The sequence below is a fragment of the Mercurialis annua genome, linkage group LG7 (assembly GCF_937616625.2).
Source record: "Mercurialis annua linkage group LG7, ddMerAnnu1.2, whole genome shotgun sequence".
NCBI lineage: Eukaryota > Viridiplantae > Streptophyta > Magnoliopsida > Malpighiales > Euphorbiaceae > Mercurialis > Mercurialis annua.
The window spans coordinates 45923684-45944666 of NC_065576.1; the positions used below are offsets into that span (position 1 = coordinate 45923684).

The 20983-nt window shown below is 33.6% G+C and overlaps 2 protein-coding genes across 2 annotated transcripts; both read right to left on the minus strand.

The window, feature by feature from the left end:
• Positions 1–1246: 1246 nt before the first annotated feature.
• On the minus strand, positions 1247–5838 carry LOC126656519 (fimbrin-2). The gene is made up of 14 exons (XM_050351102.2): positions 5447–5838; positions 5161–5331; positions 4728–4972; positions 4462–4633; positions 4228–4266; positions 4010–4078; positions 3810–3926; positions 3288–3499; positions 3035–3190; positions 2683–2882; positions 2426–2583; positions 2129–2225; positions 1949–2040; positions 1247–1619 (listed from the first exon to the last, which is right to left on the minus strand). The coding sequence occupies exons 1-14, from the start codon at positions 5531–5533 to the stop codon at positions 1446–1448; spliced, it is 1989 nt and encodes a 662-aa protein (XP_050207059.1). The 5' UTR covers positions 5534–5838; the 3' UTR covers positions 1247–1445.
• A 4355-nt stretch (positions 5839–10193) lies between these two features.
• LOC126657529 (protein PEP-RELATED DEVELOPMENT ARRESTED 1, chloroplastic) lies at positions 10194–13935 on the minus strand. The gene is made up of 9 exons (XM_050352234.1): positions 13520–13935; positions 13014–13169; positions 12260–12328; positions 11991–12161; positions 11537–11680; positions 11215–11373; positions 11026–11091; positions 10763–10822; positions 10194–10546 (listed from the first exon to the last, which is right to left on the minus strand). Exons 1-9 carry the CDS (start codon positions 13862–13864, stop codon positions 10502–10504), a joined length of 1215 nt encoding a protein of 404 aa, XP_050208191.1. The 5' UTR covers positions 13865–13935; the 3' UTR covers positions 10194–10501.
• Between the last annotated feature and the right edge of the window lie 7048 nt (positions 13936–20983).

Below are 20983 nucleotides of genomic sequence, written 5' to 3' on the forward strand. Positions count from 1 at the left end.
ATAAACTATTCATTCCATTGTAATAAAAAAATCGAATATGTTATGTAAATTTATCTAGTATATTGAAGCCTAAATGCCACTGGAGCTCCATTTGCAACTAGGTTAGAACTTTAACATATCAGGCCCTATATTTAACATGTTTAGAACTTTAGACCCCAATAGTTTGAGATGCTATTACTTTCATCTTTGGATCACCAAGACATGCCCAAAACAGATGTAAACACTATCCCCCTGCTCAATATATGCCCAATCAAAATACCATTAAGCTACCTCAAATAGGTTTCAATCAAAGGTTTCAAAAATCGGACCGAAAATTAAACCGGCTTTTTTGAGAGGTTTTTCAATCGATTCAACTGGTTTTACTCTAATCTTTTAAATTTAATAATTGTTAATTAAAATTTATATATTATAAGATCTTATAAATAAAAAATATAATAGCATATTTAATCAATACAAAATTAAGAGATTATAAGAGAAGAAATTATTAAAAGATAATAATAAGTAATTAATATTTAAGTTTATAAATCATGTAAATGAGAGACTGTTAATGGAAATTATCCAAAAAACTGAAACTATTTATCATTACTGATTTGGCATCTACAAATTATTGACGTGGAACATGCAAAATTGTGTCACATCGGCATTATAAAATGATATTAAAGGACAATTATAAGAGGAGCATAATAACAATTCAATGAGCTGTTGATATTAGACACTTATTTAATACCTTCAGTCCGTTGATCTGTATCAAGAATTCATGATGGTGTTTTTTCCTTTGGCAAAACGTTTACTCGGGTTCCTTCATTTTTCTACCTTTTGATATTCAATCCCGACACTTTTATCTGTCCACATTAAACTCATATTTTAAATTTTATAGACGTTAAGTCTTTCTACAACAAAAATAAAATGTGTACTTCACACGCCCCATTTGCATGGTTGTGATAAGTTTTTTATTTATTCTTTTACTTTTACTTGGCTAAAATTTAGTCCGCCATTTTTATTTTTATTGATATTAAGTACCAATTTCTAAAATAATTTTTTCAGTATCAATTGATAACGTTAACACCTTTTGCGACAGAGGATCCAATGTCTGTACAATTGAAAATATCAGAACTCATTATTGACAAGTAAAAGTGCAGAGATCCAATGTTAAAAACAGTATAAATGCAGGGACCAAAAATACGTTATTACTTGTTTTTCTTCAAATAATTATACATTAAATATCTATTTCATTACAGGGAAGAAAAAAAAAACTATCCACATTCACATTGCATTTGCTTACCAAAATTTGCTTTAAAAACTGCACTCCAGTCCCCTTAAATCTCTCATACATTACATTACAGATACATTTCAATCAAGTTTACATAACAAAGAAACAAAGAATAAAAAGGGGCCAATTCCAATTAAATAAAATAATAAATTATGTATAAGTTTTATGCAATTATTTATAGATGGCCATTCTCATCTAGAGATGACTCAGAGGCAGAATCATCAGCTGTTGAATTTGAAGAAATGGTCTCACTGTCTGAAGTTGTAGATGATGCTTTTTCTTCAACTGGTTGTTTCATCAACCAATACATTATGCTTGCAGTCAATGTTAAAATCATCTTTTGATTCACCTGATAATCAATTTTAACACCATTTTATCATTAAGCAAAACTCTAGTTTGTACCAAAATTACGTTTAATACAAATTGTTGCACAAATCATGTGTATATATAGCCTTCGATTCGATAATTGACGCGTTTTGAGTTTTTTTATAGTTAGCTAATAAAAATTTAATATGTAACCAACTATTTCAGATTATTCCTAAAACCCTACACTCTAATTTTTCTATATATTTTAAAGTAATTCAATTAGGGGTATTGATATTATAAATTCACGAACTATATACATTTTTGCAATTTAATCGCGTTTTATAAATGAGTCATGCTATAAAATATTAATACCTCAGTTATGTCTTCAGGAAGCAAAAATATTGAGCATCCCATCTTTCTTGCTATACTTATGATGTAGGTTGCATTCATCTTTTTCTCCTCATCTGCATTTTCATTGGACAAAAACAAATTTAAGACAGTTCAAGAAAATTGTTCTAAAATGTGCTCAATCATAAGAACAAAAGTACATACCAGTTACTCCTTTTGTAACAAGACTCCAATTTACTGCTCTAGCCTGAACAGCACTTAAAAGCTCTAGAAAGAAAATACCATCTGACAAGCTTTTATCCTGCAAAATTTACATAGATTTCATTGACATTTTCCAATCAGTTTGGTTGTTTTTTTGGTTCGATTCCGTTGGTTTTTCCGTTCAGTTAGTACCAAAAGTAATTATTTTACTTCTGAAACAAACCAAACTGAAAAACTAAAAAATTTCAAACTTCAAATGAAACCGAACCAAATTTGTCGGTTCCATATATAAGTATGTACCTTAAAGCTATTCATTCGACTCTGGCTGCCTCCGTTGCGAACTTTAGTATTGGCCCATTGTAAAATATCAGTATCATTGATCTCCTTTCCATGAGAATGGAATCTTAAGTTCCTTAGAAGCTGAAGAATGTTATATCTCATCAACTGCCATAGATAAGCTGAAGAACTACCAAACATTAGGACAGTTCATTTCTGAAGACTATTAGAGCAACTAAGATCGATTCATCAGTGTAATAGTTAGGTGTAGAAGCTAATACCTAATATCAATTTTTTATTTCCTTGCACGATGTCGTTTCCAGCAATGTTAACCAGGGAAAACTTTAACTGTTTCCCTATTTTTACAACTTGGTTACAGTTTTCTACTTTTCTGAATGGCAGTTTGATCGGAGGCTTATTCGCAATCTTCCAATTAACAATCCCCGGCGACACTTTGTCGAGGGTCTCTAAAAGAATCCACCTGTAGTGCATCACAGATTTCACTTCAGAATGAATAAATTAGATGTAATTTTGAGCCATTATAGAGGTAACTTGGCACACAAGTTATCGTGTTAAGAAAAATAAATCGCTTTGAAGAATCACTCTCAATGCACTGTAATAGCTAATACTGACCCGTTCCTGAGATCTTCGAAGACATTGTCGATATAAGTTGAATTCCCGAGACTATTCATCCACAATCGAAATGCTCGTTCTTCTCTAGAAATCTGTGAGTCATCAGGTAGTGTCTCAAGGAAAGATATTTGTTTAGTTTGAGTTGACAGTCCATTTCTGCAGAAAAACAATGGTACTTAGGCTTTCATATGTCTTCCATCGTTTGGTAGATTATATGAAAAGTTGCAACCATCTTCACGGAGATTATACGCACCTGTGCTGGAAAATATGGGCAACAAAGGCAAGGTTGAGATTTGGAGAACCTTCAACTATGTCTTTTGCAGTTAAGTATCTTTTGCAACCCATTCTATCTGCATGTTCGAGAACTAACTTTGCTCTTTGTAGATGGTCTCTCACATTTAAGGTTGATGGATTACTACACTCGGGTGCAAGAATATTTAGAAGATGAGCATAAGCCTCTGCATCCTGCAGATGACAGATATTAAAGTTAATTAAACATCAGCATAATCCCAAATATCTGGAAGACAACTATGTTTTGTACAGGAACAGAATCGTTTGAAAGAGAAATGCTGAAACAAAAAATAATGAAAATGATATATTTTACAATAATAAGTTAAAAAAATAAAATTTCGGAGTTTCAAAAGCATTTTAGAAAATGAAACGCCGAAATGTAGGACTCAATAAGTTTCACGCAACATAGGAAGAGGGACAAGCTTAAATCATACAACCTGTCATTGGACCTTATTAGTAGAGTTTATTTTAGAGGCTATCATACCTTAACATCTGAAGAGAAGTTGGTAACAATTTTCTTGTATCCACTTTTTTTCAATTGGAAATTCATCCATCTTAATAAGATTTTCTCTGGTGGTAGACTCATCAGCTCTTCCACATCCTGTTTGCATAAGCCAACATCTAACATTAAACAATCCAACGATCAACGACACCAAAGAGACACTATGTAGGAGATAGACATACCTTGCTGTCATCAACCAACTCTACCAACTGAGGTGTTTTCTTCAGGTTAAGGTCTGCCAAGAGTTGTATCTACAAAACCATCACACTTGAAGAAATCATATAATGCCTAATGGTAATCATAAAAACAAATGTGCTATCTTTATAGCCTACTTATGATCATAAAATTTCAAATTCTATTGAGCATTATAATGATTTCATCAGATTCTTGAAGTTATTACCTTAATGATTTGAGAAATCAATCCAAGCACAAGATGGCGCTGAAATGGACATCAACCAAGAAACTATCATCAGTATGACACAATCACATCTCATTAACAGATTAAATACGGAACAGAAACGCTGAAACATTTCCGTAAACAAAATCAAAACCCGGAACGTCGGCCTCGACAAGTTTCCGTGCAACATAGCACGATATAGTAAAACTGAAATGAAAAAGACATTTATCTACATACCCTTCCTTCAATGAAATCCTGAGTCCCAATATTGACAACAGTACATCCAATAGCCTTAGCAGAATTAAGACATAATGTATGATTTTCATTTCTTTCCCATGGATTAAGAACTGTCTTTGTATTAATTGCCCTTTCATCAATTGTACCAGGAACTGCCACATTTATAAGCTTACTGCATCAAACAATAACAACAAAATAGATCTTCACTCACCATCATCAACAAACTAAAAACAAATCAAGAACAACAAAAACACTCAGAATTTTACCAAAGGAGGACCCCATCCTTAGTAATCTCGAATAGATCGTTAGTTGACGGATCGATCGGAAAGTTTTTGTTCAAGAAATCATCTTCTCCAAGATAATTATTGATATGAGCAACATAAGATGATTTTTCAGATTCACTGATGGTGTGAAGTAATGTAGTAGTTGCAGCTTTAAGAAATGCTGATGAATTCTTTGCAACACTATTTCCTGTTCTTTCACTTGCATGTGCATGTAATTTCAAATACACCTGCAAAAATTCTACTTTTTAATCCCCAAATTCAAATAACTAAACTTTCAAATCAGTTTATCAAATATGACACTTCATTCAATCAGCATGTCCCGTTTTAAAAACGTGTCAGATATTTGATGTTTCGGACACAAAACTCCATTTTTTGACATTGTGCAACCTAGAATATGATGATCAATTACCATTACCTTTAAAAAGAACTCGAAATCGACTTCATCGTCAAGATTTGTGTACAAATCTTGAATATAAGAAGCTCGTTCTTCTTCAGTGAGATTTTCTCCGACAACTTTCAATCTTGACATTCTTGAAGCTAAGTCTCTCAGTGTCAGCTTCCCACTCTCTCTTCTCATGCTCGTGAACTTCAAATATTTTCAAGAATGGTCAAGAAAACATTAAACAAGATTAACAGATCAAGAAAATAAATAAAACAGAGTACGAGATTTGAATTTTTCTTTACATAAGTGACGAACTTACTTGAGTTTTTAAGCTTCGAAGCTCGACTTGAGTAAACTGGTTTTGAAGCCATGGATCTGATACAAGAATTCCTACGTAACCTGACATTTTCAGTTCTTGAATTCTTGAAAATCTTTCTTGTTCTTGAATTAAACTAGCTAGAAGAGAAGAAAGAGAGAAGAAATGTTATTTCTTGCTCTCTTTCTTGAAGGGTATTTTAGGCAACTAGCTTATATTACCAAATTTGAAGAGTTGATTTTGGATGTTTGTTAAGTTTATGGGAAGAAAACAGAGTTTTTGTTAGAGAGTGAGAGAGAGGAAACTAAGTTTTTAGTTTGGGGGGACGGAGATGAAGCTGTCAAGTTTGAAACAATTCAAATAATGACCATTTTGTCCTTTTCCTTGTTTAATATTTTTTAAATTTGATATGGAGTGATTCAAATTTTTAAGATGAACTGACATTGGAGTCGTTTTAGGAGATGTTATTTTGAATTCAAGTTATAGCTGGGGCCAATCTATGAAAAACAATAGGTAAATATAATTTTATATATTTATATTTTTGACCAAAATGACAAGTATATTAACCCCAAGACGCAAGTCTCAAGACGCTAGTAAATTGGTAAGGCGCTTTTCTGGCTGAAATGAAATCGCGGGTTTGAACTGTATTCATATATGTAGCCGTTTAATATTTGGAGTTAGAGTTTTCCTTCTCACAAAGGACTTGTCTGACTCGAGTGAGATTAATCTGAATGTAAAAAATTTAAAGTTATCTTATAGTTTAGATTTGTTTAGTACACCTCATAAAATTACCAAAAACAATAACAAATATATTCTTAAAAATAAATTGTGACGAATTGATCTCTCAATTTTATCATTCATGGTAAATATATTCCATCTTTATTTCAAACTCACATTATCTTTATATTAAAGTTACTTAATTCTCCTAAACTGAAATAAAAGACCATAAAATAAATTTTAAAAATAGATGCAAATATATTATTTTGGTTATAGATGCGGATATAAAAAATAATTATATCAAAAAAAATTATAATTAAGTTTATAGTGTATCTGTTCGATTATAGCCATCGTTTTTGAATAATCAGAATTTTTAGATGGAGTTCAATTTTTTTAAAAATCAAAATGGAACTTTCATTAATAATTTAGAAGGATTTACAAAATAATTACTACTAATTACAATAAACACAACAGATAAAGAAATGGCACAAGGATAGCATAGTCATTTGAAAGAAAGATGCCAATTAGGCCAATTTTCAAATTGAGGGATAAACCCCACAACAAAAAGCTTCGCTGCTTTATGACAAGGTTGAGTTAACAGAAGAACGGTCATATTTTAACCCTATTAACTTGGATTAGATGAGCAATTAATTTGAAAGCTTTATTGACTAGTTATAATAATTAAATTCAAAAGTACAAGTCATGTCCGTAAATGAACATAATAATTTTACCTTTTCTTGTTTAACTCAATTAATCACTCCCCTATTTGGTAGTAAATCATTCACTTCTTTACTTTGTTAGCAAATGCATTCTTCTTCCTTAATTATGTTTCTAGTTTCTTTAATTATTTAAATAATGGCCCAGTGATTAATCAATTCGTCAACGGTAACTTCTTTTAAGAAGATTAACATCCAACAATCATTTTGTTTGCTCTAAACATTTGCTTAAAATAACTTGCTTTAAACTGATTCTGCTAAATCTCAATCTTCTGAATTCGAGATAACAATCAATATTACTGGAAAAAAAATGTATTGCTTACGGAGACTAAAATTCAGATAAGACATTTTTAGTTATAGTACAATTAAATGACAAGATACAAATTTAAATGGATTTAAATCAAAGTAAATAGATTTGGGTAACAACTAAAACGCCTCTACTTTATTAGATTAATTTTTAATATCTATTGACCCCCTTATCCTTTTATTTTATACTAAATCATAAAATTAACCCCCTTTAAAATATTGTATGGCTTCACTCATGGATATTGTACATCCCGTGATAATTATTTGATATTAGAAGCATGTCATATTTGAATTTTATATATCAAACACAATTATTAATGGTATTATATTTGTATTTAGAATAGCTATGTCATAGAAATAGACAGGCAAGATCTTTATATGACCCGTGTACATGAATTATCAAGTATATTAAAATCTCGACAGTAAATTAGTAGAAATTTTAGATTCCATTTTGAAAAATCGCAAGTTATAACTTTCTTTGCACTTCTCTTTTTTTCAGACAAAAACTAACCGTTATATAATGCATCTCACAAGAAAAGTCCCATTAATGTACAGCAGGAAGAAAAAAACATTAGGTAACTGGAGTCAGATGGCCAGTATAATGAAGATGACTATTTAATCTTATGAATTAATGTTTTCCACGTGAATCTTAAAAAGTTATTGTTTTCTCCTATAACATTGTTTTTTAATTAAAAAAAAGGAGGGGGGGGGGGGGGGGGGTTCAATATATATAAACATAAAAATAAAGGAGGAAATAGTAATTTTTAAAAATAAAGGGGAAAAATAATGACTTTTCAAAATTAAGAGGAAAAACAGTAATTTAAGCCTAAACTCATAAAAATTATAACAATTACCCCTTAATTTTATATAGATATTTTAAATTATATTGCCTCATTCGATCTGAACTAGGTTATGGAGCTAATAAGAAATAGCCATGTGAAGGAGGGACCATATATATAAAGAGATATAAGACCTAAAAAAAGTTTGATATGCTTCTTTATGTCTGTGATACATAAAGATGGGAGGTTGCCTTTTTATTATCAGTATCACCCACATTCACATTCCTTTCATTTCTTCCAATCACCCACTTCTTGTAATTCCATTAAATGAAATGAAAAAAAAAAAAGCTAGTGAAATGAAAAAAAATAAAAAAATAAAAAAATGTATATATTAGAAGAGAGACAAAACAACCGGAGTGCCAAGAGGGCGACCGCCCATCCCCAAGTTTTGCTTAATCTTTATGTATCACTTTGTTGCGCAAAAAGTCGCGAGTGCAAACTCGTAAAACAAGTGCGAAATATATTGTAAAAAGAACTACATTTCCAGAAATTTTGGGAAGAAGATATAATGCACTCAAGGATTATCTGGCAATTGATGTGAGAAGTTGTAGGACCTTATTTTGAGAGTAATGAAATGGAAGGCAAGAAGAAAATAAACCAAAACAAATGGCTGAGTTGATACCAACTGAAAATGCACACATACATTTCATTTCTTAATTGAAATCTAACACATTATTAATGTTAAGGTGGACCAACAACAAGATTTATTGTGTGCAATGCAATTCAAATCCATACAAAATTTTGAAAAGCACATCTATACTTTCCATATATATATATATGAAGCTATATATCATAAAAACTTATCGAATCATAAATTTCAAAATTTCATTTTTAGAAATGGTATGAAACTTCAAATTTTATAATTTTTTGTAAAAAACATCGTTTTCCGTTTCAACATTTCATATTTCATGATTTATATTTCCGTGCTATGTAGATATGAAGTATTGCTCTAAACTCTAAAAATATGAACCACACGGGACTATAGTCAGATTAGCTATTAACCTCAAGCAATATTTACAAGGATTAAATGCTAATTAAATCATGAATTTTAATGTGTTCTGCAATTACTTCACGAACTTTAAATCTAGACAATACTTAATTGCAAAAATTGATAGTTCGTGTTTTACATTTTCAAGGTTCGAAGTTCGTGTTGTAATTGCAAAACACGTTAATGTTCATGATTTTTTTTTAGAGTAAACTCTATTTACAATGCATAATCAGATAGTATGACACATCAACTTTCAATCCGATTCAATCATATGTAAGTACTCGATGACCGGGTGATCGGATAAATTACCTAAAAATGTCAACTAATGGAGAACACCAAGAATGAAAAGAGATATAAGAGCATGGAAAGCCAGCAGTGCTACAAAAATGTGGACCAAGTAAAAGATACAATACAGACACAAATAGACAATGCGTGGTACCAAATCCAAATAGGTAAGCGAGGTTCATATATGTATATTATACAAACATAGCTTTACTAAAAAGGCAAATACCAGCAATGAAGAGAGCTTGTGGGGAAAAGCAGATAAAATAATTGGTATAGAATATGTAGCAATCCTTGCTGTGTTTGCTTCTACTCATCAATACATTCAAATCATTACTAAGGTCTACAGACTGATCCCTATAGATCATCGTTAGGCGTGTGCATTTGGTTCAACCCAAATCAGACCGAATCAAAAGTTTACTTTTTTAAAAACTGAACCAAAATTCTTCAAACCGGCTAGTCATGTCGGTTGATTTTCTGGTTCGGTACTGAACTTTTTATGTCCAACATCAAACCGAAACGAAAAACCGAACTTTTTATAATAACAAACCGAACCGAGCCAAATTTGTTGGCTCAGTTATTCAGTTTGGTTCAATTTTGCACACCCCAAATCACCATGTTGCTCTTCGTCAAGTAGGTCCATTCCCCACATGGCATTCCACTATTTATTTAAAGTTTGAATCTTCATCATTGTTAGTTGATATGGTATTGCTAATAAAAGTATGAATGATCTCAGCTGCATATGGGGTTCCATTTCTTTATCATTGAAGATCTCATTAACTAAGTATAATCATACTATACTTAATTAATGAAATCGCCACCCTAATCTTAAGCACGTTTTCAAAACATAAGCAAAATACACAAAGTAAATTCTATGAAGTTGATACTGGCTAGACGGTAAATTAAATGATTCAAGACATGATTTTTTACTCACTTGTGCATGAAAAGTACAAAGGCGGACAGCCCTTTTTTGTTTCGTCAAATGGGCTACCAAATTCTAACATCAGAAGTCACTAGCTCAAGCTTAGTTTAGCTAGCTGCAGTGATTACTATCTTTGAGACAGTGACAAGAAGAATTTTTACGACTCTTTTTCTTGTATCAGAGGTACAAAAATCTTACAATTAGCAGTTCCTTTGGCTGTCTATAAACATGAAATACTAGTTTCTACTGTATAGTATAAAGAGGAATCTGTTACCTCCACTGGAAAAACTAGAATGCTATTTCCTGAAGAATTTCAAGTGTCTTTTGATGAACCTGGATATAGAGCAAATAAATAGTTAAATGAATCGTCAAAATGCTATGAATGACAAATAGGTGATTCATGTCCGGGAAGTAGACTCCAACTTTGTAGTTTTGCTATTTTCAGAAAGCCCTAGAAATCTTTTTATACTCTGTTAACATGAGGATGAGAAGTATGATATAAGTTGAGGCTTTTCAATGAACAAAGGAAGTAGAAAGTGAAGAATTTACCCATTCTAGATGTTGTGCTGTAATGCCTGGGACATTTCCGGAGTATATACCGCCTAAGACCTATAGAATCAAAGTAGAGAAAATCATCAGTTATCATTTAAGAATAAATTCACTTGCATTGATTAATGCAAGTCAGTGAGTGACCATCTGTTGAACTGGAGCACTTATACAGCAAGAAAGAGGACACTGATATATTCAGTGTAAAACATGATAAGCAACTCACAAACATGCACTCATAGACAAAATTAGGAACAAGTGGGTACCTTGGTGACCGTGTCAAGAAACATGCCTGGGCGTACAGGAAGTGGTTTTCGTCCTGTTACACTTGGCTGCGAACCGCAATATGATTCAGGTTAAAGAACAAGTAAATAAAGCAAAGGGAAAGAGAAGTAAACAAATTCATTACAATCAAACATACATCTGGACTTAAACATTAGTGAAATCAAACGCACCTTTCCTGTGATTCCGTTTGAACTACTTTCACCCCTAGTGTTCTCCTCTTTACTAGCGGTATCTTCAGCTCCTTCATCGTTTCCTAGCATTACATTTTTTATCATTTCTTGAACAGTTTTCCCGGGTTTTAGAGCCACTAGCTTGGTTAAGAAGTTCACCTGCACGAACAAGGTACATAATCATGGCACTGAAAACAAATTGCTACTAACAATTATTGACATTGTATAATTCAAAATGTAAGAACGAACAACTAAAATATCATACTTAATTTTGATAAAAAAGAAAAAACAATTAGTTACATCATTGATGAATAATACAAACCTCAGATTCAGGAAGAGTACTAAAACCACGGTCATTTCTTTCATCCAGTATTCCACCTCCCATCATATTCCTGGCTTCTTCTCTGATTAGTACAAGTCTTGCGAGTAGTTTTCGGTCTGGAACAACTGGCCGTGTTTCCATTGACTTAAGAAGTATTGTCAACCAACAATAGAGAAATATTAATAATTGAAATGACTACCTTGCAACAATCAATTGAGGCAACATTTTATTACAGTTTCAGCACTAGGCTTTACAGATAGTTACTAGACTAGATCTGCCTAATACTTTGCTAGCATACCAAAACCATACAGTATGCCATATAGGTTTGAATTCATACGTTCAAACAGCAGATGAATTGACTAATGACTAAAAAGTAATACGTATAAAGTTACTGCTGAACTAAGTATCTGAAAGAAGAGCTAGATGATGCAAGAATACAGTATCTATGGACTACCTCCAATAGATCATCTGCTTGGTTTGCTATCTCATTTAGATTTGCTGCTGGAATATGAACTTTGGTTCCATTTTTACTTGCAAAGGCACCACCACCGGCGGCAACTCTTCGTAACAGTTCATGCCTGCTTTCTTTCTCGGGAGTTCTGCAAAGCAAGCCAACCACTTGAACCTGAAAATGAGAAGCATTCCATACTTTAATGGATCGTGTTTCATGAATTGACTTCCAATTAGTACAATAATCAATTAAATATCTTGAGACATCCTTACATGTGGTGGACATTTTCTTGTAAGATGTGACAATACAGTTTCCTTCACCACTTCCAACAGGATCTTACGCTGAAAAAAAAGACATTTATTTTTGCAATATTCATTTCCGAAGCTTACACCATCTTTTCATTTAAAAGGGGAGATAAAACCAAGTTTGTTTAAGAAATACAAAAATGATGCAATGGATCTTCCAAATAGGGTTATAGGAGGAGATGGCACGATCACAGGTTTCCAATTTTACAGATAAACAAGAGTTAGCCAAAAGGTGTAGCAAATATCTGAAACATGATGTGCCAACTAAGTCGGATAGAAACATATAGGGTTGCTAATGAGAATGTATAAATGACGTTCCTTGCTTTAAAAAAAATCCAATTCAGGAATCAACAAAATAAACCCATGAGCACCCAAGATCAGATTGACGGTATGAATATGAATTTCAGCAAACAAAGAGAAAAACTTAAAATACTGTTTCCCATGCCAGGTGGCCTACTAAGGTTTAAAGAATAGTCAATGTACTACTTAGCATATATCCATGCCATCAAATATTAGTGCAGGGTAATAAAGATTCTATACGTGTTTATGATGGAGATAAAAGTCCAGTTGCATTGTTATAACATCAAAAACAGGTCTTAAAATCTTGTAATTTCTAAAACCAACTTACATGAATTTAGTCAGATTACATGGATAGATAATAGTGCAAATAGACTGCCAATAAAAAGTCCAGAAAATGTAACAATCCAGCTCTAAAAATTACCTGATCATCTCGGTCTCTTTCAGCAGCTTGAATCATGTGATCCAGGGCCATCATAAACCCTGTTTCCATCTCATCCACTCTTTTACCAATGACTCCTTGTGCAGCCAATTCCACTGCCACCTTCTCAGATGCTTCATCCATGTTCATATCCTCCAACTACGCCATCATAAAAGCATTCGACAAACACCATAAAGAGTTAAAAGTAATAAGCACAATAAACGTATTCGTACAGGCTACAGCATTAGCAATATCACTCTCACTTTCTGCAGATTATCCATTATAAACTACAAACAGTATACGCATTCGTACAGGCACCACCGTAATGTTGTATAATTTAAAAATTGCATATATCTCCCAATTGAATTTTCTCACCCTAACATAATTGAATAACAATTTATACATCAGTTAACCATTCACATAATTTTTCATTCTAAAAAATTAACAGCAACATCAAATTTGAACATAATATACAACAGAATTTGAGCAGTAAAGTAGAGAATTCTTACAAGGGTGATCATTTCTTGAAGAACAGAAGTGACCTGTTCTCCACCTTTAAGTATAGCCTCATAATGAGAAGACTCAACTTTTTCACTCCATTCTTCATTAGTTCTTCTTCTTCCTCCATCTTCTGCCCCACCTAACTGCCCATTTAAAGAGCTCCCATTAATACCCACATCGGAATTTGCACACAACACCAAGAATTGCTTAGTTTTCGTTACTGTTCTTCTTATGGGTTGTTTTAGGTGCTGCTGCTGTGCATAATTGTGTAAGCAGTGGGGTGTTATGAAGAATAATGAAGGAAAATGAGTAGTTTTAGTATGGAAAAGAGTGGTAATGTTCTGCAACATCATCTTGGTGCTGCTGGTTCAGTTGGGTTTTTGGGTTTAGCGGTTTTGGCATATAGGATTATGATTTTTTTTTATTTTTTTCACAATATGAATAAATTATTAAATAATTAAAACAATGTCTTAGACCCAGCCCAAAATGTGAAAAATAACCATATTGGAAACCCAAATCTTAAAAATTAAAGGGAAAAAGTTACTAAGAATTATTAGCATCTGAAACATTACTTTCTATTTTAGAGAGCATATTATTTAATTATCGTTAATAATAAAAAAATTAGATCAACCTCAAAAAAATGATATGAACAAAGGTTCGAATTAGACCGGCATATATAAAATTAAGTTTTAACTAGATATGTTCATGGCCAAGTTCAGGCCGGGTTTAGCGGACTTTGCTAATTTTTGTGTAAGTCCGGCCCGACCTCGATTTGGGCTTCATATTTGTCACTCAAGGCCGACCCTTAAACTCTATATATGGAAGTCTGGGTCGGATTTTTGTGGACTCACCTATATAACAGCGAGGCTTTTTCGAGCTTGAGACATAAAATTAGAGTCCAAACCCGGTCCTAGGACGACGGACCTGGGCAGGTCTAGTCTTAACAGAACAAAAATAATATCAATAAAACTAGCTATTCTTTTAATAAAATTGGAAAAAGACATTTAAAAAATCAATATTTGTGTAGGAGAAAAAATAGAGAAGATAAAAGGAGTAAGAGTATAAAAAAATATCCCCTCAACTTACCTATTTTAAGAGTATTTATAGAAATTTTTGTCGTATATGTTGGTAGGGGACAAAGTTAATTTACTTATACTCCCTCCATTTGTTTTTAGTTGTCCATTTAGCAAAATTTATACATATTAAAAAAGTGAGGTTTTTGTCTTAAATTATAGGAGTAAATACTCATATAACCCTACTATATAATAAATGCTTTTATAAATTGAGTCAGAGTCATTTATTAGAGAAGGGATAAATTTGTAAGATATAGCTGATGTTATCTTAAATTCTTAAAAAGACAACTATTAATAGAAAAATACATTTGTCTAAAGTGACAACTAAAAAAAATGGAGGGAGTATTGTTTTCCTCTAGTCGGATACGTCGACTTGGTGTGAGGGAATGTTTATTGTCAGAATGATGGTGTATACTCGGTATGCCGAGATTGGTTATGCTCGGTTAAATACTTACCTTGTTAAGATTTGTTACTGGCAATCTATGGTATGGGTTGGAGGTTATGCTCGGTAACTCTAGTTTGTTCGGCATTTGATCATTGGACTTGCTATTATTCACTGCTGGGCTTTGGCCTTAGAGCTTAGATTTGACAATACTACCATATCTTTAGTTTTAGAGAAAATTAGAGAAAACATACAATTATCTTTTAAAATAATGTAATTTTTACCTCAACAAGAAAAAAATAGAGAAAATACTTCATTTTTCTAGCAATTTTATTTTTTTATTCTAAGGTCTTTTTTTATTATAGTAATCATGGTTGTCAAACTCAAACCGGACCGGCCGGTTCGATCGGAAAACCCGCGAACTGGTTAGATCAACGTTTGGGGTTGCACTAATACCCTTGTAATAAGAAAACCGCTAATTTTTAATCAAACCGGCCAGATACTTGTTGATTAAAAGAATTAAACCGGAAAACCCGCTTCGGTTCAACCGGATATTAAAAACTTGCCAATTGTCCTTATCAAAAAAACAAAGGAAATGAACTACAAAGGTGGGATTCGAGCTCTAGTGGATTAATAATATCAGATACGTGTATGACCATCATACTAAACAACAATATGTGCTCAAAAGTCTATTTGTAGGGGTGAGCACGATTCAGTTCGGTTTCAAAAATTTTGAAACCAAACCAAACCAAACCGTCTCTATTAAACTCAAAATCAAATTTACAAATACGGTTTCGGATTTTCTCGGTTTGGTTAGCCAAAAAAGTAGGGTTTTTCAGTTCAGTTCGGTCGGTTAACCAATTCAAATAAACAAAAAAAATCCACAAGAAGTCTGATCAGAGAAATCCAAATCGGAAGAAATATCAACATACAAATTTATATTCATATTAATAATCTATTTACATTACATGAACTGATTTTGTATATTATAACCAGTGTTTTAAAAACCGGACCGGCCGGTCCGACCAGTTTAATCTCTAACCGGTTAGTGGTCCGGTCTGGAAAGACAAAAAACCGGATCTTTTAGTTGGACCGGGTTGAACCGGATTGGACCGGTAAAAAACCGGCTGTTGAACCGATAAAAAACCGGTGAACCGGATTTTTTTTTAATTTTTTAAAATTTATTAAACCGGTTGAACCGGTTGAACCGGAAACTGGTGGCCTCACCGGTTCGGTTTTTAAAACACTGATTATAACAACACATCAATGACAAATTAAATTGTAATACCCCGTAAGTTCAGGTGCCGTTTAGTGCAACGTGTCCGGCAGAAAAGGACCGGAGTTGCAGAGATAAAGATATTGGATATTAAAGAAAAGGATAATATGGAGTAGGACGTAATTGTTTATGGATTGGAATAAGAAAATAAGGAAAAATATCAAGAAAAGTCACAAACTTTAGATCAGGGACTAAAGTGGTAATTTAACCAGTTAAGTCCGAAAATAGAATTATTTCGCCAAGGTCCGCGAAATGTTTCATAGTATTGGTGGTAAAAGTTTCAGGTCAATCGGAGACCTTTTAAAATTTGGACGCGGATTCATTTTGGGCTAAATTGTCAATTTGAAGAGTTCAAGGACCAAAGTGCAAATTAGCCAATTTAGCCTCGAGAATAGCAATCGGAAGATTATCGACGAGAATAGTTATATTTGGAGTAGTATTATTTATCTGGATATAAATAATACGTAGATATTCGAGTTTAAGTGAATAATTAATCGTTCGGTTAAAATTGAAAGTTTAATAGAGAAATGGTTTGAGTAAAAGAAATGAGGGATCAAAGTGAACCTTTAGCCAAATATGTATATATGATTAAGAAGAGAAGAAGGATCGAGAGAATGAGAAACAGAGAAATGGTTTTTGACGAACGATTTCGATCCGACGCGGTTTCGCCGTTTCTCGTCCGAATCGAGTGATTCTCGCGCCGATGGATTGAGAATTCAATTCTCTATCTTCTACGAGCGTCAATCGAGGTAAGCTTGACGTTTTGGTTTAAGGTTTCGAGCGGTTTTATCGTTTTAACGATTTTAGATTCGAATTTGACGTTTTTGAAGTTATTATGACGTTTTTGAAGAAACCGAGATATGGGTTTTGAGTATGGATGTGTGAAGCATGTCGGAATGGTGATAAAACCCCGGAAATCAACTTCCGAGGAGCTGTGCACGTGGTGCACGACCGTGTACTGAAAGTACACGAACGTGCACCTAGCAAGGTACACGATCGTGTACCTAAAGTACACGAACGTGCACTTTTCATGGTGCACGAACGTGTACTAGAAGTACACGAACGTGTACCCCTGAGGTGCACGAACGTGCACTTGGTTGCACGATCGTGAACCCACCTCGGGGCACGCCCGTGTACCTCGGCTCGTATTCACGAGTGTATGACTTCTATTTGATCTAGAGATTTGATATTTTCGAGAAAATTGGATTAAAATATTATCGAAGTCAAGAGTCGTATCGGGAATACGATCATATTGAACTAAGTTTATAACTTAGAGTTTTAGTATTAAGTTTACGATGATGGATTAAACGTACGTATGATGTGAATAGGAAGTGGATACATCGACGAGGTACGAGATCGACGAGCTGGAATAGTTAAAAGAGTGAATGACGTGTGGAGCTTACGTTTGGATATAAGGAATAGCGATCGTTGTGAGTTAAACTTTACTTTGAGTATTATTACGCAATAGATAGTTTTTATATTATAAACATAATATTAAACTACATCGCATGCTATAGTATTTTATCGATAGAAATGAATTTGTACATCATATTATCGAATATATATAGATTGTGAAAACTAGTATATGATCCGGGGGAAACAAGCTACCTATTGGGTGTCAATAGGCTGTGTGATCACCAGCGTCCGGGTAAGTCATAGATAGAGATTTCATGGGTCGTATATCATACTTGTTTGTGCATGCGATACAGAGCCTATCTGGTTGAACTATCCCGGGGCCTGTATCTGCGAGTCGGCTGGTTGAACTATCCCGGACTCATATCGATCGATCGTTAGATGTTGTGATAATGTTCATTATGCATACTAAGGTATTAGGGTTTCGATCGGATCAAATGCTCGAAGTATAATATGTTTGTATATATGCGTTTTGTTTTAAATGCGATGTTATTTTCTATAATACCTTAGTAATGTGTTATCTCACTCAGTATTTCCCCAAATACTGACCCCTCACATTGATGTTTTTCAGGTGTATAGAGTCGGATCAGACAGACCGTCTTTGGTGTGCTGGGTACAAGTCCCCTTGGTGCTGCAGTAGTATATGTGTGACGAGTCTTAGCCTAGTATAATTAGGTCTTATAGGTTGTGTACGTGTTTAATGTTTGTTTGATGTGACATCTTTTGGTTGTCAGTTTTTGTATTGATCGATAGATGGGCTAGTACGTACCAGTTACGGAAGTGAAATGCCCACTATGATTGTATCGATGATGTGTCTATATATGATGTTATGTTATGATTGTAAACGTGTCTTTCTTATTTTATGTCTATAGGATAGTTGTGTTTGCGTTTCCGCGAAAAAGTTAGAGTGGTTTTAGGCTTGCTACGGGTTTCGGAGCTACCACTCCCATTCCCTAGCGCCGGTCTCGGCTCAATAATTTGGGTCGTGACAAAGTTGGTATCAGAGCAGTTGGTCCAGTTACCTCTGCTAATATGTGATTTGAGTGCAGTTGGTCCATGATACCACTGCGAGTCTGTGATTGGTGTTTGTTTGTTCCTAGGTATTATGTCATTAGACTAAGCTAGGAACTACTGCAGCTATAGAATTGAGCCATGTCTGATCCAAGTCGTTTGTATTATTTGTTTTAAGATCGAGCTGATTGATTGTGAATTTTTGATTGATTGAGAATTCTTGTTTGTTTCATTATGATAAGTATGATCGATGGATTGTGAAATTCTTGTTTGTTTCATTATGACAAATATGATCGATGGATTGTGAAACCTTTGTTTGTTTCTTTGCGAAATACGTATACGATGTATAGATGGTATCGCAATCGAATTATCGAAATGTCGAGATGTGCATGAAGAAGAAGTATGAAGTTACAGAAGTGGAAGAACCTACCGTGTACAGAGTTTAAATGTCTAGAGAACTTACAAAACTCGAAGTTTAAAACTTTTTGAAAGTTGTTTGTGTAAACGATTTTGAAAACATAGTTGTGCCTAGACCCGCGATAGTCATCGATAAGTGCCACGACATTGATAGAAGTGCATCACTACATATATCTGTACATACATCAATAGGACATGCATCATATGCATTATGTTCGGACGAAAAGGTGAGATGTGGCAACTCTTTGGGGATGAGAGACGTCATCACCCTAGTGCACAATTTTGTTAAAATGAAAATGAAATTTGATTTAAAGTTCAAGATGAATCGTTTTATCGAAAGAGTTTTGAAAGAGTTTTGTTTTCATGTAAGTATACCTAGACCAGAACTCTGTAACGGAAGTGAAGTGCTCGCGAGCAAGCTGCGATCAAGACCAAGAAGCGAATGAATACGTATCGATGCGAAAATATAGACGTTATGCTTCTAGGATATGAACTTAGTTTCGAGTTAACGAGCTAGTATATAGTTAAGATCGTGAATACGTTGGACAGTGATATGTACCTGATTAGTGATGTGTTAGAAAGTAAGTATTTCTTTGACGGGATGTCAAAGATCTTAAACAAGGATATAAGAGAAGAAGTGGATATGAAGGATGAAGTTTGTATAAGAGAAGTGAATGATAGATGTACGTGAATAGCGGAATGAAAATGATTGGACGGTGAACTAGGACGTTCATATTGTATGATAGGAGTATGAAAGAAGGATAGTTGAGTATAGGAATCGATTTATAGTTTATGCTTTGAAGATAGAAGATTGCCCTTATGATAAGATGAGGTGGATATTGTGTGATATTAGAAAGACGTCGGATTTAATAAGGATATCGACGATAGATGTACAAGGATAGGAGCGACGAGTCAAGAAAGCGTGTGATGGAATACAAAGTATATAGTATTGAATGTTAAACAAGGAACAAATGAAAAGGGTCAAGGGTTTAAGATAAGTAAAAAGGTTGTATGAAAATTCGAGGACGAATTTTTATAAGGGGGGAAGAATGTAATACCCCGTAAGTTCAGGTGCCGTTTAGTGCAACGTGTCCGGCAGAAAAGGACCGGAGTTGCAGAGATAAAGATATTGGATATTAAAGAAAAGGATAATATGGAGTAGGACGTAATTGTTTATGGATTGGAATAAGAAAATAAGGAAAAATATCAAGAAAAGTCACAAACTTTAGATCAGGGACTAAAGTGGTAATTTAACCAGTTAAGTCCGAAAATAGAATTATTTCGCCAAGGTCCGCGAAATGTTTCATAGTATTGGTGGTAAAAGTTTCAGGTCAATCGGAGACCTTTTAAAATTTGGACGCGGATTCATTTTGGGCTAAATTGTCAATTTTGAAGAGTTCAAGGACCAAAGTGCAAATTAGCCAATTTAGCCTCGAGAATAGCAATCGGAAGATTATCGACGAGAATAGTTATATTTGGAGTAGTATTATTTATCTGGATATAAATAATACGTAGATATTCGAGTTTAAGTGAATAATTAATCGTTCGGTTAAAATTGAAAGTTTAATAGAGAAATGGTTTGAGTAAAAGAAATGAGGGATCAAAGTGAACCTTTAGCCAAATATGTATATATGATTAAGAAGAGAAGAAGGATCGAGAGAATGAGAAACAGAGAAATGGTTTTTGACGAACGATTTCGATCCGACGCGGTTTCGCCGTTTCTCGTCCGAATCGAGTGATTCTCGCGCCGATGGATTGAGAATTCAATTCTCTATCTTCTACGAGCGTCAATCAAGGTAAGCTTGACGTTTTGGTTTAAGGTTTCGAGCGGTTTTATCGTTTTAACGATTTTAGATTCGAATTTGACGTTTTTGAAGTTATTATGACGTTTTTGAAGAAA